The 14,447-nt window shown below is 59.0% G+C and overlaps 2 protein-coding genes across 2 annotated transcripts; one reads left to right on the top strand and one right to left on the bottom strand.

Moving 5' to 3' along the window:
* Nucleotides 1–3,779: 3,779 nt before the first annotated feature.
* On the bottom strand, nucleotides 3,780–9,164 carry LOC126634999 (synaptophysin-like protein 1; the record flags this gene model as incomplete). Its single annotated transcript, XM_050305924.1, has 4 exons — nucleotides 9,066–9,164; nucleotides 6,582–6,599; nucleotides 6,046–6,146; nucleotides 3,780–3,990 (listed from the first exon to the last, which is right to left on the bottom strand). Coding segments are annotated over exons 1-4 (399 nt in total), but the record flags the coding sequence as incomplete, so codon positions are not given.
* A 442-nt stretch (nucleotides 9,165–9,606) lies between these two features.
* PSENEN (presenilin enhancer, gamma-secretase subunit) lies at nucleotides 9,607–14,230 on the top strand. The gene is made up of 5 exons (XM_050305923.1): nucleotides 9,607–9,720; nucleotides 9,988–10,048; nucleotides 11,905–12,009; nucleotides 13,230–13,601; nucleotides 14,152–14,230. The coding sequence occupies exons 2-4, from the start codon at nucleotides 9,988–9,990 to the stop codon at nucleotides 13,367–13,369; spliced, it is 306 nt and encodes a 101-aa protein (XP_050161880.1). The 5' UTR covers nucleotides 9,607–9,720; the 3' UTR covers nucleotides 13,370–13,601; nucleotides 14,152–14,230.
* Nucleotides 14,231–14,447: the final 217 nt, after the last annotated feature.

Genomic DNA, 14,447 nt, shown 5'->3' with positions numbered 1-14,447 from the left:
AAAATACACCTGGGAACCCCCAAATCTCCCTGGGAACCCCCAAAATACATCTGGGACCCCCCAAAATACATCTGGTACCCTCAAATCCCACCTGGGACCCCCCAAATCCACCTGGGAACCCCAAAATACTCCTGGGAACCCCAAATCCCACCTGGGACCCCCAAACCCCACGTGGGACCCCCCAAACCCTACCTGGGACCCTCAAACCCCACCTGGGACCCCCAAAAACCCACCTGGGACCCCCAAAATACACCTGGGATCCCCCAAACCCCACCTGGGACCCCCCAAACCCCACCTGGGACCCCTCAAATCCCATTTTAGACCCCCAAGCCCCCTGGGACCCTCAAACCCACCTGGGACCCCCTCAAACCCCATTTTAGATCCCCAAACCCCACCTTGGACCCCCAAACCCCATTTAGACCCCCAAGCCCCACCTGGGACCCCCAAGCCCCCTGGGACCCCCTAAACCCCCTGGGACCCCCAAACCCATTTATACCCCTAAGCCCCCTGGGACCCCTCAAGACCCACCTGGGACCACCCAAACCCTACCTGGGACCCACCTGGGACTCCTCAAACCCCCCAAACCCCACCTGGGACCCCCAAACCCCCTGGGACCCCCAAACCCTCCTGGGACCCCCAAACTCCCCCAGACCCACCAGGAGGGCAGGCGGGCCCCAGGGGCCTGTAGAGTGCAGGTAGGGCCAGGTAGCCCCAGGCCCCAGGGCCAGCAGGAAGCCCCCTGGGACCCCCAAAATACACCTGGGACCCACCTGGGACTCCTCAAACCCCTAAACCCCACCTGGGACCCCAAACCCCACCTGGGACCCCCAAGCCCCACCTGGGACCCTCAAATCTACCTGAGACCCACCTGGGACCACCCAAACCCCACCTGGGAGCTCCCAAATCCCACCTAAGACCCACCTGGGACCCCCAAACCCCACCTGGGACCACCCAAACCCCACCTGGGACCCCCAAATCTCATTTTAGACCCCCAAACCCCACCTGGGACCCTCAAACCCCACCTGGGACCCCCAAGCCCCACTTGGGACCCCCAAACCCCCTGGGACCCCTCAAATCCCATTTTAGACCCCCAAACCCCACTTGGGACCCCCAAACCCCACCTGGGACCCTCAAATCCCACCTGGGACCACCCAAACACTACCTGGGACCCACCTGGGACTCCTCAAACCTCCCCAAACCCCACCTGGGACCCCCAAACCCCCTGGGACCCCCAAACCCACCTGGGACCCTCAAACCCACCTGGGACCCCCAAACCCCACCTGGGACCCCCAAACCCACCTGGGACCCCCAAACCCCACCTGGGACCCCCAAACCCCACCTGGGACCCCCAAACCCCACCTGGGACCCCCAAGCCCCCAGACCCACCAGGAGGCAGGCGGCCCCAGGGACCCTGTAGAGTGCAGGTAGGGCCAGGTAGCCCCCAGGCCCCAGGGCCAGCAGGAACCCCTGGGACCCCCCAAAATACACCTGGGACCCACCTGGGACCCCCCAAATCTACCTGAGACCCACCTGGGACCTCCCAAACCCCACCTGGGACCCCCAAACCCCACCTGGGACCCCAACCCTGGGACCACCCAAACCCCTCAAACCCCACCTGGGACCCTCAAACCCCACCTGGGACCCCTCAAAACCCACCTGGGACCCCCAAAATCTACCTGGGACCTCCCAAAATACACCTGGGAACCCCCAAAATACACCTGGGACCCCCCAAACCTCACCTGGGACCCCTCAAACCCCACCTGGGACCCCTCAAATCCCCACCTGGGACCCCCAAGCCCCACCTGGGACCCCTCAAACCCCACCTGGGACCCCCAAATCCCACCTGGGACCCCCAAACCCCTAGACCCACCAGGAGAGGCAGGCGGGCCCCAGGAGCCCTGTAGAGGTGCAGGTAGGCCAGGTAACCCCCAGGCCCCCCAGGGCCAGCAGGAAGCCCCCCTGGGACCCCCCAAAATACACCTGGGACCCACCTGGGACCACCCAAATCCCCTCAAACCCCCCCTGGGACCACCCAAAATACACCTGGGACCCACCTGGGATCCCCCAAAATACACCTGGGACCCACCTGGGACCACCCAAACCACCCCAAACCCCACCTGGGAGCTCCCAAACCCCACCTGGGACCCACCTGGGAACCCCCAAATCTACCTGAGACCCACCTGGGACCACCCAAAATACACCTGAGACCCACCTGGGACCCCTCAAACCCCCCCTGGGACCCACCTGGGACCACCCAAACCCCCCCAAACCCCACCTGGGACCCCCAAACCCCACCTGGGACCTCCCAAACCCCCAAACCCCACCTGGGACCCCCAAACCCCACCTGGGACCTCCCAAGCCCCCTGGGACCCACCTGGGACCACCCAACCCCCAAACCCCACCTGGGACCCCCAAAATCCACCTGGGACCCCCAAGCCCACCTGAGACCCACCTAAGACCACCTGAGACCCCCAAACCCCACCTGGGACCCCCAAACCCCACCTGGGACCCCATACCCCCTGGGACCCCTCAAACCCACCTGGGACCCCCAAACCCCACCTGGGACCCCTCAAACCCCCCAAGCCCCCTGGGACCCCTCAAATCCCATTTTAGACCCCCAAATTTGCCCCCAGACCCACCAGGAGGGCAGGCGGCCCCAGGGGCCCTGTAGAGGTGCAGGTAGGCCAGGTAGCCCTCCAGGCCCCCAGGGCCAGCAGGAAGCCCCTGGGACCCCCAAAATACACCTGGGACCCACCTGGGACCACCCAAATCTACCTGAGACCCATCTGGGACCCCCAAACTCCACCCCAAACCCCACCTGGGACCCCTTCAAACCCCTAATCCCACCTGGGACCCCTCAAACCCCCTGGGACCCCCTAGGACCCCTGGGACCCCCAAACCTCACCTGGGACCCTTCAAACCCCCCAAGCCCCCTGGGACCCCTCAAATCCCATTTTAGACCCCCAAATTTGCTCCCCAGACCCACCAGGAGGGGCAGGCGGGCCCCAGGGGCCCTGTAGAGGTGCAGGTAGGGCCAGGTAGCCCCCCAGGCCCCCCAGGGCCAGCAGGAAGCCCCCCTGGGACCCCCCAAAATACACCTGGGACCCTCAAACCCACCTGGGACCCCCAAAATCCACCTGAGACCCACCTGGGACCACCCAAATCTACCTGGGACCCACCTGGGACCCCCCAAACCCCACCTGGGACCCCCCAAACCCCACCTGGGACCCCCAAACCCCACCTGGGACCCCCAAACCCCTGGGACCCCCAATCCCATTTTAGACCCCCAAATCCCCCCAGACCCACCAGGAGAGGCAGGCGGGCCCCAGGGACCCTGTAGAGGTGCAGGTAGGCCAGGTAGCCCCCAGGCCCCCCAGGGCCAGCAGGAAGCCCCCTGGGACCCCCCAAAATACACCTGGGACCCCCAAATACACCTGGGACCCCCAAATACACCTGGGACCCACCTGGGACCACCTAAATCTACCGGGAACCCACCTGGGACCACCCAAACCCCACCTGGGACCCACCTGGGACCACCCAAACCCCACCTGGGACCCACCTGGGACCCCCCAAATCCACCTGGGACCCCCTAAGATCCACCTAGGACCCCCAACACAGGCCCACCTGGGACCCCCCAAACCCCACCTGGGACCCCTCAAACCCCACCTGGGACCCCCCAAACCTCACCTGGGACCCACCTGGGACCCACCTGGGACTCCTCAAACCCCCCCAAATCCCATTTTAGGCCCCTAACCCCCAAATTTGCCCCCCAGACCCACCAGGAGGGGCAGGCGGGCCCCAGGGGCCCTGTAGAGGTGCAGGTAGGCCAGGTAGCCCCCCAGGCCCCCCAGGGCCAGCAGGAAGCCCCCCACGGCCACGGCCAGGAAGAAGCGCGAGGGGGGGGCGAAGTCTCCCACCAGGTGAACGTCCCTGGGCCAGGTGTGGTTGCACAGCTGGGGCAGGGAGGGCTGGAACGTCGACAGGTGCAGCCTGGGGGGGGGGACACGGGGGAGGGGTCAGCTGGGGTCATTTGAGGTCATTTGAGGTCACCTGAGCACACCTGGACCTCACCTGGACCCTCCTGGTTTCACCTGGAGCTCACCTGGACCCTCCAGGTCCCACCTGGATCTCACCTGGAGCTCACCTGGACACTCCTGGTCCCATCTGGATCTCACCTGGACCCTCCTGGTCCCACCTGGATCTCACCTGGTCCCACCCAGACCTCACCTGGACATTTCACGCCCCACCTGGATCTCACCTGGACCCTCCTGGTCACACCAGGACCTCACCTGGAGCTCACCTAGACCCTCCTGGTCCCACCTGGAGCTCACCTGGTCACACCTGGACCCTCCAGGTCCTACCTGGAGCTCACCTGGACCCTCCTGGTTCCACCTTGGACTCTTCTGGTCACACCTGAACACACCTGCATCTCACCTGGACCCTCCTGGTCACACCTGGAGCTCACCTGGTCACATCTGGTCTCACCTGGACCTCACCTGGATCTCAACTGGACCCTCCTGGTCCCACCTGGAACTCACCTGGACCCTCCTGGTCCCACCCTGGACACTCCTGGTCCCACCTTGGATACACCTGGAAGTCACCTGGACCCCCCTGGTCCCATTTGGACCTTACCTGGAGCTCACCTGGTCACACCTGGTCACATCTGGACACACCTGGATCTCACCTGGACCCTCCTGGTTTCACCTGGACCTCACCTAGACCCTCCAGGTCTTACCTGGAGCTCACCTGGACTCTCCTGGTTTCACCTGGATCTCACCTGGAGTCTCCTGGTCCCACCTGGAGCTCACCTGGACCCTCCTGGTTTCACCTGGAGCTCACCTGGACCCTCCTGGTCTCATCTAGACCCTCCTGTTCCCACCAGGATCTCACCTGGACACTCTTGGTCCCACCTGGACACTCCTGGTTTCACCTGGATCTCACCTGGTCCCACCTGAACCCTCCTGGACCTCACCTGAACCTCACCTGGACCCTCCTGAACCTCACCTGGATCTCACCTTGGACACACCTGGAGCTCACCTGAACCCTCCTGGGCCCACCTGAACCCTCCTGGGCCCACCTGGACCCTCCAGTTCCCACCCTGGACACTCCTGGTCCCTCCTGGTTTCACCTGGACCTCACCCGGACCGTCCTGGACCCTCCTGGTCCCACCTGGAGTTCACCTGGACCCTCCTGGTTTCACTTGGATCTCACCTGGAGCTCACCTGAAGCTCACCTGGTCCCTCCTGGACCTCACCTGGACCTCACCTGCTCTCACCTGGAGCTCACCTGGACCCTCCAGGTCCCACCTGAACCTCACCTGGACCCTCCTGGACCTCACCTGGATCTCACCTTGGACACACCTGGAGCTCACCTGAACCCTCCTGGGCCCACCTGGACCCTCCAGGTCCTACCTGGACCCTCCTGGACCTCACCTGGACCCTCCTGGACCATCCTGGTCCCACCTGGACCCTCCAGGTCCCACCTGAATCTCACCTGGACCCACCCAGACCTCACCTGGACCCTCCAGGTCTCATCTAGACCCTCCTGGTCTCACCTGGACCTCACCTGGTCCCTCCTGGTCCCACCTTGGACCCTCCTGGTCCCACCTGGACCTCACCTGGACCCTCCTGGTCCCACCTGGACCCTCCAGGTCCCACCTGGAGCTCACCTGGACCCTCCAAGTCCCACCTTGGATCCTCCAGGTCCCACCTGGAGCTCACCTGGACCCTCCAGGTCCCCCCTGGACCCTCCAGGTCCCACCTGAATCTCACCTGGACCCACCCAGACCTCACCTGAACCCTCCAAGTCCCACCTTGGATCCTCCTGGTCCCACCTGGACCCTCCTGGATCTCACCTGGACCCTCCAGGGCCCACCTGGACCCTCCTGGATCTCACCTGGACCCTCCAGGGCCCACCTGGACCCTCCTGGATCTCACCTGGACCCTCCAGGTCCCACCTTGGCCCCTCCCACTCCCCCTTTGGCCCCTCCCCCTTTGGCCCTGCCCCTCGGGAGGCCCCGCCCTCCCCCATCCCTCAGCCAATCACCTGAAGGGGAAGGCGAAGGGGGCGGAGACGGAGACGTTGGATTGGCCGGCGCAGCTGACGAGGAACGAGACCGAGCCCTCGAACCCGCCCAGCGTGGAGAAGGCCAAGACTGAGAAAAACTGAACAAAACGGCCCAAAATCGGTTAAAATGACCCAAAATTAGTGAAAAACGACCCCAGATTTGGTAAAAATGACCCAAATTTCATTGAAAATGACCCAAAATTCATCCGAACCCGCCCAGCGTGGAGAAGGCCAAGACTGAGAAAAACTGAACAAAACAGCCCAAAATGACCCAAAATTCGGGAAAAATCACCCCAAAATCAGTAAAAACGACCCAAATTTCATTGAAAATGACCCAAAATTCATAAAAAAGGGACCAAAATTCATTAAAAAGGGACCAAAGTTGGATAAAAACGACCCCAAAATCATTAAAAACAACCCCAAAATCGTTAAAAATGACCCCAAATTGGGTAAAAATGACCCAAAATTCGTTAAAAATGACCCGAAATTCAACCAAACTTGCCCAGGGTGGAGAACGCCAGCACCGAGAAAAACTGAACAAAATGACCCAAAATCGGTTAAAATGACACAAAATTCGGGAAAAAACACCCCAAAATCAGTAAAAATGACCCCAAAATCGTTAAAAATGACCCAAAATTCATTAATAATGACCCAAAATTCATTAAAAATGAACCAAAGTTGGTTAAAAATGACCCCAAAATCATTAAAAATGGCCCCAAAATCATTAAAAATGACCCCAAATTCATTAAAAATGACCCAAAAATCATTAAAAATGACCCAAAATTCGTTAAAAATGACCCGAAATTCGTTAAAAATGACCCCAAATTCATCCGAACCCGCCCAGGGTGGAGAATGCCAGCACCGAGAAAAACTGAACAAAACAGCCCAAAATCGGTTAAAATGATACAAAATTCATGAAAAAACACCCCAGATTTGGTAAAAACGGCCCAAATTTCATTAAAAATGACCCAAAATTCATTTAAAATGACCCAAAATTCATTAAAAGTGAACCAAAGTTGGATAAAAATGACCCCAAAATCATAAAAAATGACCCCAAATTGGTTAAAAACGACCCCAAATTCATTAAAAATGACCCAAAATCATTAAAAATGACCCAAAATTCATTAAAAATTACCCCAAATTTGGTAAAAATGACCCCAAAATCATTAAAAATGACCCCAAATTTGGTAAAAACAGCCCAAATTTGATTGAAAACGACCCAGAATTCATTAAAAATTACCCCAAATTCATTAAAAATGACCCCAAAATCATAAAAAATGACCCAAAATCTGGGAAAAAACACCCCAAATTTGGTAAAAATGACCCAAATTTCATTAAAAATGACCCCAAATTCATTAAAAATGTCCCAGTATAACCAGTACAACCCCCTCACCGCCTGCGGGGCCCTCCCAGTCCCTCCCAGTATGCCCAGTATAACCACTCCCAGTCCCTCCCAGTCGCTCCCAGTGTGTCCCAGTCTGTCCCAGTGCCTCCCAGTCCATCCCAATCCCCTCCCAGTCCCTCCCAGTATGCCCAGTATAACCACTCCCAGTCCCTCCCAGTCGCTCCCAGTCTGTCCCAGTTGCTCCCAGTGCCCCCCAATCCCCTCCCAGTCCCTCCCAATCCCTCCCAGTATGCCCAGTGCCCCCCAATCCCCTCCCAGTTACTCCCAGTCCCTCCCAGTCCCTCCCAGTGGCTCCCAGTCCATCCCAGTTCCTCCCAGTTCATCCCAGTCCCCTCCCAGTATGTCCCAGTATGTCCCAGTATAACCGCTCCCAGTCGCTCCCAGTCCCCTCCCAGTGGCTCCCAGTGCTCCCAGTTTGCCCAGTTTGAGCCCTCACGGCCTGCAGGGCCCGGATCAGCCCCAGTATGTCCCAGTATGTCCCAGTATGTCCCAGTATGTCCCAGTATGTCCCAGTATAACCGCTCCCAGTCGCTCCCAGTCCCCTCCCAGGGTGTCCCAGTGGCTCCCAGTCCATCCCAGTTTGCCCAGTTGGAGCCCTCACGGCCTGCAGGGCCCGGATCAGCCCCAGTATGTCCCAGTATGTCCCAGTATGTCCCAGTATGTCCCAGTATAACCGCTCCCAGTCGCTCCCAGTCCATCCCAGTCCATCCCAATCCCCTCCCAGTGCTCCCAGTTTGCCCAGTTTGAGCCCTCACGGCCTGCAGGGCCCGGATCAGCCCCAGTATGTCCCAGTATGCCCCAGTATGTCCCAGTATAACCGCTCCCAGTCGCTCCCAGTCCATCCCAATCCCTCCCAGTCCATCCCAGTGCTCCCAGTCCATCCCAATCCCCTCCCAGTGGCTCCCAGTGCTCCCAGTTTGCCCAGTTGGAGCCCTCACGGCCTGCAGGGCCCGGATCAGCCCCAGTATGTCCCAGTATGTCCCAGTATGTCCCAGTATAACCGCTCCCAGTCGCTCCCAGTCGCTCCCAATCCACCCCAATCCCCTCTCAGGGTGTCCCAGTCCATCCCAGTGCTCCCAGTTTGCCCAGTTGGAGCCCTCACGGCCTGCAGGGCCCGGATCAGCCCCAGTATGTCCCAGTATGGCCCAGTATGTCCCAGTATGTCCCAGTATGTCCCAGTATAACCGCTCCCAGTCGCTCCCAGTCGCTCCCAGTGGCTCCCAGTCCATCCCAGTGCTCCCAGTTTGCCCAGTTGGAGCCCTCACGGCCTGCAGGGCCCGGATCAGCCCCAGTATGTCCCAGTATGTCCCAGTATGTCCCAGTATGCCCCAGTATGTCCCAGTATAACCGCTCCCAGTCGCTCCCAGTCGCTCCCAATCCACCCCAATGCCCTCCCAGTGGCTCCCAGTGCTCCCAGTTTGCCCAGTTTGAGCCCTCACGGCCTGCAGGGCCCGGATCAGCCCCAGTCTGTCCCAGTATGTCCCAGTATGGTCCCAGTATAACCGCTCCCAGTCGCTCCCAGTCACTCCCAGTCCATCCCAATGCCCTCCCAGTCCATCCCAGTGCTCCCAGTTTGCCCAGTTGGAGCCCTCACGGCCTGCAGGGCCCGCATCAGCCCCAGCGGTTCCCGCAGCGCCTCCAGCGACACCCGCGGGGCCGCCATGGCTGCCTCGCTGACGTCACCGCGCACACGCCGCGCCGTGCAGTGACGTCACCGCGCCGAGCGCCCATTGGTCCGCAGGGCCCCCGCTCATTTGCATGCGTTTCATTTGCATATCCCTTATTTGCATGACCGTCATTTGCATGTCCCTCATTTGCATACGGAGACCGGAGGGTTTAAACGTCCCTTCATTTGCATAGCCACGCCCTCATGGTGGTAATTTGCATAGCCACGCCCTCTTTGGTTTTCCAACCCTCCCAGTCGCTCCCAGTTCCTTCCAGTTCGGTCCCAGTCCCTCCCAGTGCCTCCCAATCCCCTCCCAGTCCCTCCCAGTCCCCTCCCAGTCCCTCCCAGTGCCCCCCAATCCCCTCCCAGTTCCTTCCAGTTCTTCCCAATCCCCTCCCAGTTCCTTCCAGTTCTTCCCAATTCCCTCCCAGTCCCTCCCAGTTCAGTCCCATTCCCTCCCAGTGCCCCCCAATCCCCTCCCAGTCCCTCCCTCAGCTTAAACTCTCGCGAGATATCCCGGGGAGCGGCCGGAAGTGTCGTCAGGGGGCGTGGCCGGAAACAGGAACCGGCGGCGGCAGCGACGGTACCGGCACTGGGAGGGACTGGGAGGGACTGGGACGGACTGGGAGGGGATTGGGGGGCACTGGGAGGGACTGGGATGGACTGGGAGGGACTGGGAGGGACTGGGAGGGGATTGGGGGGCACTGGGAGGCACTGGGAGGCACTGGGAGGGGATTGGGGGGCACTGGGAGGGGATTGGGGGGCACTGGGGGGTCCCTGGGACGAATTGGGAGGGTACTGATCCGTACTGGTTTTTACTGGTCTATACTGGTCCAAACTGGTCCCGCAGATGAATCTGGACCGCGTGTCCAACGAGGAGAAGCTGGAGCTGTGCCGGAAGTACTTCCGGGGTCAGTGACCTTTGACCCCCAACCAGCCGGGGGGGAGGGGTCAATTTGGGGGAGATTTGGGGCAATTTGGGGCTGATTTTTGGGTCAATTTGGGGGGGATTTGGGGCTGATTTTTGGGTCAATTTGGGAAGGATTTGGGGCTCATTTTGGGGTGAATTTGGACTGGATTTTGGGGTCAGATTTGGGGGAATTTGGGGGTGATTTTTGGGTCGAATTTGGGGGGATTTGGGGCTGATTTTTGGGTGAACTTGGGTCAATTTGAGGCTGATTTTTGGGTCGATTTGGACTGGATTTTTGGGTGAATTTGGGTGGGATTTGGGGCTGATTTTTGGGTGAATTTGAGTGGGATTTGGGGCTGATTTTTGGGTCAGTTTGGACTGGATTTTGGGGTCATTTTTGGGTGGATTTGGGGCTCATTTTTGGGGGGAATTTGGGGCTGATTTTTGGGTGAATTTGGGAGGGATTTGGGGCTCATATTTGGGGGGATTTGGGGCTGATTTTTGGGTGAATTTGGACTGGATTTTTGGGTGAATTTGGGGGGGATTTGGGGCTGAGTTTTGGTTGGATTTGGGGCTGATTTTGTGTTAAATTTGGACTCATTTCTGGGTCAGTTTGGGTGGGATTTGGGACTCATTTTTGGGGGGATTTGGGTTGAATTTGAGGCTCATTTTTGGGGGGATTTGGGGCTGATTTTGGGGTGAACTTGGGTGGGATTTGGGGTCATTTTTGGGTCAATTTGGGCAAGATTTGGGGCTCCTTTTTGGGTGGATTTGGGGCTCATTTTTGGGGGGATTTGGGTTGAATTTGAGGCTCATTTTTGGATTTTTGGTGGAATTTGGGGCTCATTTTTGGGTGAATTTGGGTCAATTTGGGGCTGATTTTTGGGTGAATTTGGGTCAATTTGGGGCTGATTTTTGGGTCAGTTTGGACTGGATTTTGGGGTCAGTTTTGGGTGGGATTTGGGGCTCATTTTTGGGGGGGATTTGGGGCTCATTTTTGGGTGAATTTGGGTGGGATTTGGGGTGATTTTTGGGTGAATTTCGAGGGGATTTGGGGCTGATTTTTTGGGGGGATTTGGGGCTGATTTTTAGGTCAATTTGAGGCTGATTTTTGGGTCAGTTTGGACTGGATTTTGGGGTCTGTTTTGGGTGGGATTTGGGGCTGATTTTTGGGTGGATTTGGGGTTGATTTTTGGGTCAGTTTTGGGTGGATTTGGAGCTGATTTTTGGGGGGATTTGGGGCTGATTTTTGGGTGAATTTGGGGGGATTTGGGGCTGATTTTTGGGTCAAGTTGGAGTGGATTTTGGGGTCAGATTTGGGGGGGATTTGGGGCTGATTTTTGGGTGAATTTGGGTGGGATTTGGGGCTGATTTTTGGGTGAATTTGGTCTGGATTTGGGGCTGATTTTTGGGTCAGTTTGGGCTGAATTTGGGGCTGTTTTTTGGATTAATTTTGGTCGGGTTTGGGGCTGATTTTTGGGGGAATTTGGAGCTGATTTTGGGCTGATTTTGGGTTGATTTTTGACCCATTTCTGTGCTGATTTTGAGGTGATTTTGGGGTGATTTTGGGGTGATTTTGACTGATTTCTGTGCTGATTTTGGGGTGATTTTGGGGCTGATTTTGTGCTGATTTTGGGCTGTTTTTTGTGCTGATTTTGGGGTGATTTTGACTGATTTCTGTGCTGATTTTGGGGTGATTTTGGGGCTGATTTTGGGGCTGATTTTGGGCTGTTTTTTGTGCTGATTTTGGGGTGATTTTGACTGATTTCTGTGCTGATTTTGGGGTGATTTTGGGGCTGATTTTGTGCTGATTTTGGGCTGTTTTTTGTGCTGATTTTGTGCTGATTTTGGTGCCAGGGGGGTTCCTGCTGCTGCCCTTCCTGTGGGTGGTGAACGTGCTTTGGTTCTTCCGAGAGGCTTTTTGGGCCCCCCCGTTCGGGGAACAACAACAGATCAAGCGCTGTGAGTTCGGGGGCCTGGGGGATTTGGGGGGCCTGGGGGTCCTGGGGGGATTTGGGGGTCCTGAGGGGGATTTGGGGGCCTGGGGGATTTGTGGGGGCCTGGAGGGGATTTGGGGGTCCTGGGGGGCCTGGGGGGATTTGGGGAGGAATGGGGGAGTTGGGGGATTTGGGGGGCCTGGGGGATTTGGGGGTCCTGGGGTGTTTGGGGAGAGTTGAGGGGATTGGGGGAGGATTGGAGGGGTCCTGGGGGATTTAGGGGATTTGGGGGCCTGGGGGGATTTGGGGGTCCTGAGGGGGATTTGGGGGTCCTGGAGGGGATTTGGGGGTCCTGAGGGGGATTTGGGGGTCCTGGGGGATTTGGGGGCCTGAGGGGATTTGGGGGGTCCTGGAGGGGAATTTTGGGGTTCCCAGGGTGGATTTTAGGGTTCCCAGGATGGTTTAGGGGTTTTTGGGGGTCCCAAATCCATTTTTGGGGTCCCTGACCCTTTTTCTCCCCCAGACGTGGTGAGGTCGGCGGTGGGGCGGGGCTTTGGGGCGTGGCCCTGGGGGTGGGGTTGGGGTTCCCAGGGTGGATTTTGGGTGGTTTTGGGGGTTTTGGGGTCCCAAATCCATTTTTGGGGGTCCCTGAGCCGTTTTTTGGTCCCCTCTGTCCCCAGACGTGGTGAGGTCAGCGGTGGGGGCGGGGCTTTGGGGCGTGGCCCTGGGGGTGTTTTTGGGGTTCCCAGGGTGGTTTTCGGGGTTTTTGGGGGTCCCAAATCCATTTTTGGGGGTCCCTGACCCCTTTTTCTCCCCCCAGACGTGGTGAGGTCGGCGGTGGGGGCGGGGCTGTGGGGCGTGGCCCTGGGGGTGATTTTGGGGTTCCCAGGGTGGTTTTTGGGTGGTTTTTGGGGTTTTTGAGGGTCCCAAATCCATTTTTGGGGTTCCCAGGATGGTTTTGGGGGGGGGTTTTGGGGTTCCCAGGATGGTTTTTGGGGTCCCAGGATGGATTTTGGGGCTCTCAGAGTGGATTTTGGGGGGGATTTTGGGGGGGATTTTGGGGTTCCCAGGGTGGTTTTGGGGGTATTTTTGGGGTTCCCAGGGTGGATTTTGGGGGTCCCAGGATGGTTTTTGGTGGTCCCAGAGTGGTTTTTGGGGGTATTTTGGGTGGTTTTTGGGGTTTTTTGGGGTCCCAAATCCATTTTTGGGGGTCCCTGACCTGTTTCTCCCTTCCCCCCCCCTCAGACGTGGTGAGGTCGGCGGTGGGGGCGGGGCTTTGGGGCGTGGCCCTGGGGGTCTGGATCGGCCTCTTCCAGACCCGCCGTGGCCAATGGGGGGCCTTGGGCGACGCCCTCAGCTTCACCCAGCCAATGGGAGTGCCCTGAGCTGCCCTCCCCCGGCCAATGGGAGAGCTCCGTTGGCCCAGGGGGCGGGGCCACACCCGGCCAATGGGAGTGTCCCATTGCTGGGGGGGCGGGGCTTCACCCGACCAATGGGAGCGCCCGGATGGCCACGCCCGGCCAATGGGAGCGACCCAAGGGCCGAGGGGGCGGGGCTTCACCCGGCCAATGGGAGAGCTCTGAGCGAAGCCCGCCGGCCAATGGGAGTGCGGCACAGGTGACGGCGGGGCTTAAAGCAACCAATGGGGTGGGGGGAGGAGGAGGAGGGACTTTAATTGACCAATGGAGGTGTTTTGAATGGGCGGGGCTTAAAGGAGCCAATGAGAGAGCCTGGAGGGGGTGGGAGGGGTTTAAATCGGCCAGTGGGATGATGGGATGGGTGAGGCTTAAAGCAGCCAATGGGAGTGCTCAGAGGGTGGGGCGGGGCTTAAAGCAGCCAATCAGAGAGCCCTGAACACCATTAACCAATGGGAGAGCTCAGAGGTGAGGGTGGGGCCTCAACCAGCCAATGAGAGTGAGGGGCGGGGCTTCAGCCAACCAATGGGTGGCTGTGATCAGTGTGGCCTAAAGGAGTCAATGGGAGAGCCCAGAAGGGAGGGCGGGGCTTAAACCGACCAATGGGGGAAGGGCGTGGCTCAGCCCAACCAATAGGAGAGCCCCGGGGTGGGGGGTGGAGCCAAAGTGGGTGTGGCCCAAAAGGGGGAGGAGCCAAAGAAAATGGGGAGGGGCCAAAAAGGCACCATTGACCCTCCCCACCCCCCCAACAGGAGCGATGACATCACATGAGCCGTGACCACGCCCCCATCTCCAGACCACGCCCCCATCTCCAGCCACGCCCTTCTTCCCAGGGGCCCTCCCCCAATAAAGAGCGTTGGCCCCGCCCACCGACTCACGTGATGTCACTGACCACGCCCCCTCATTTGCATGCACAGGCATAGGATGGAGCCTTTATTGGGGGTGGAGCCTCGGGGTGGGCGTGGCCTGGTTGTGGGCGTGGCCTCGGGGTGGGCGTGGCCTCACTGGCGCTCGTAGATGATGCGCAGGAGGCGCAGGCTGGGCCCGT

The sequence above is a fragment of the Myiozetetes cayanensis genome, unplaced genomic scaffold, assembly GCF_022539395.1.
Source record: "Myiozetetes cayanensis isolate MyiCay16 unplaced genomic scaffold, myiCay2020 scf1033, whole genome shotgun sequence".
Taxonomy (NCBI): domain Eukaryota; kingdom Metazoa; phylum Chordata; class Aves; order Passeriformes; family Tyrannidae; genus Myiozetetes; species Myiozetetes cayanensis.
The sequence above is the reverse complement of the archived record's forward strand: the minus strand, read 5'-3'. Positions and strand labels throughout refer to the sequence as shown.

Coding starts and splice junctions, on each gene's coding strand:
- PSENEN (XM_050305923.1), top strand. CDS start 9,988: ATGAATCTGGACCGCGTGTCCAACGAGGAGAAGCTGGAGCTGTGCCGG. Junction 10,049..11,904: donor GTGCCGGAAGTACTTCCGGG/GTCAGTGACCTT, acceptor TTTTGGTGCCAG/GGGGGTTCCTGCTGCTGCCC. Junction 12,010..13,229: donor ACAACAACAGATCAAGCGCT/GTGAGTTCGGGG, acceptor CCCCCCCCTCAG/ACGTGGTGAGGTCGGCGGTG.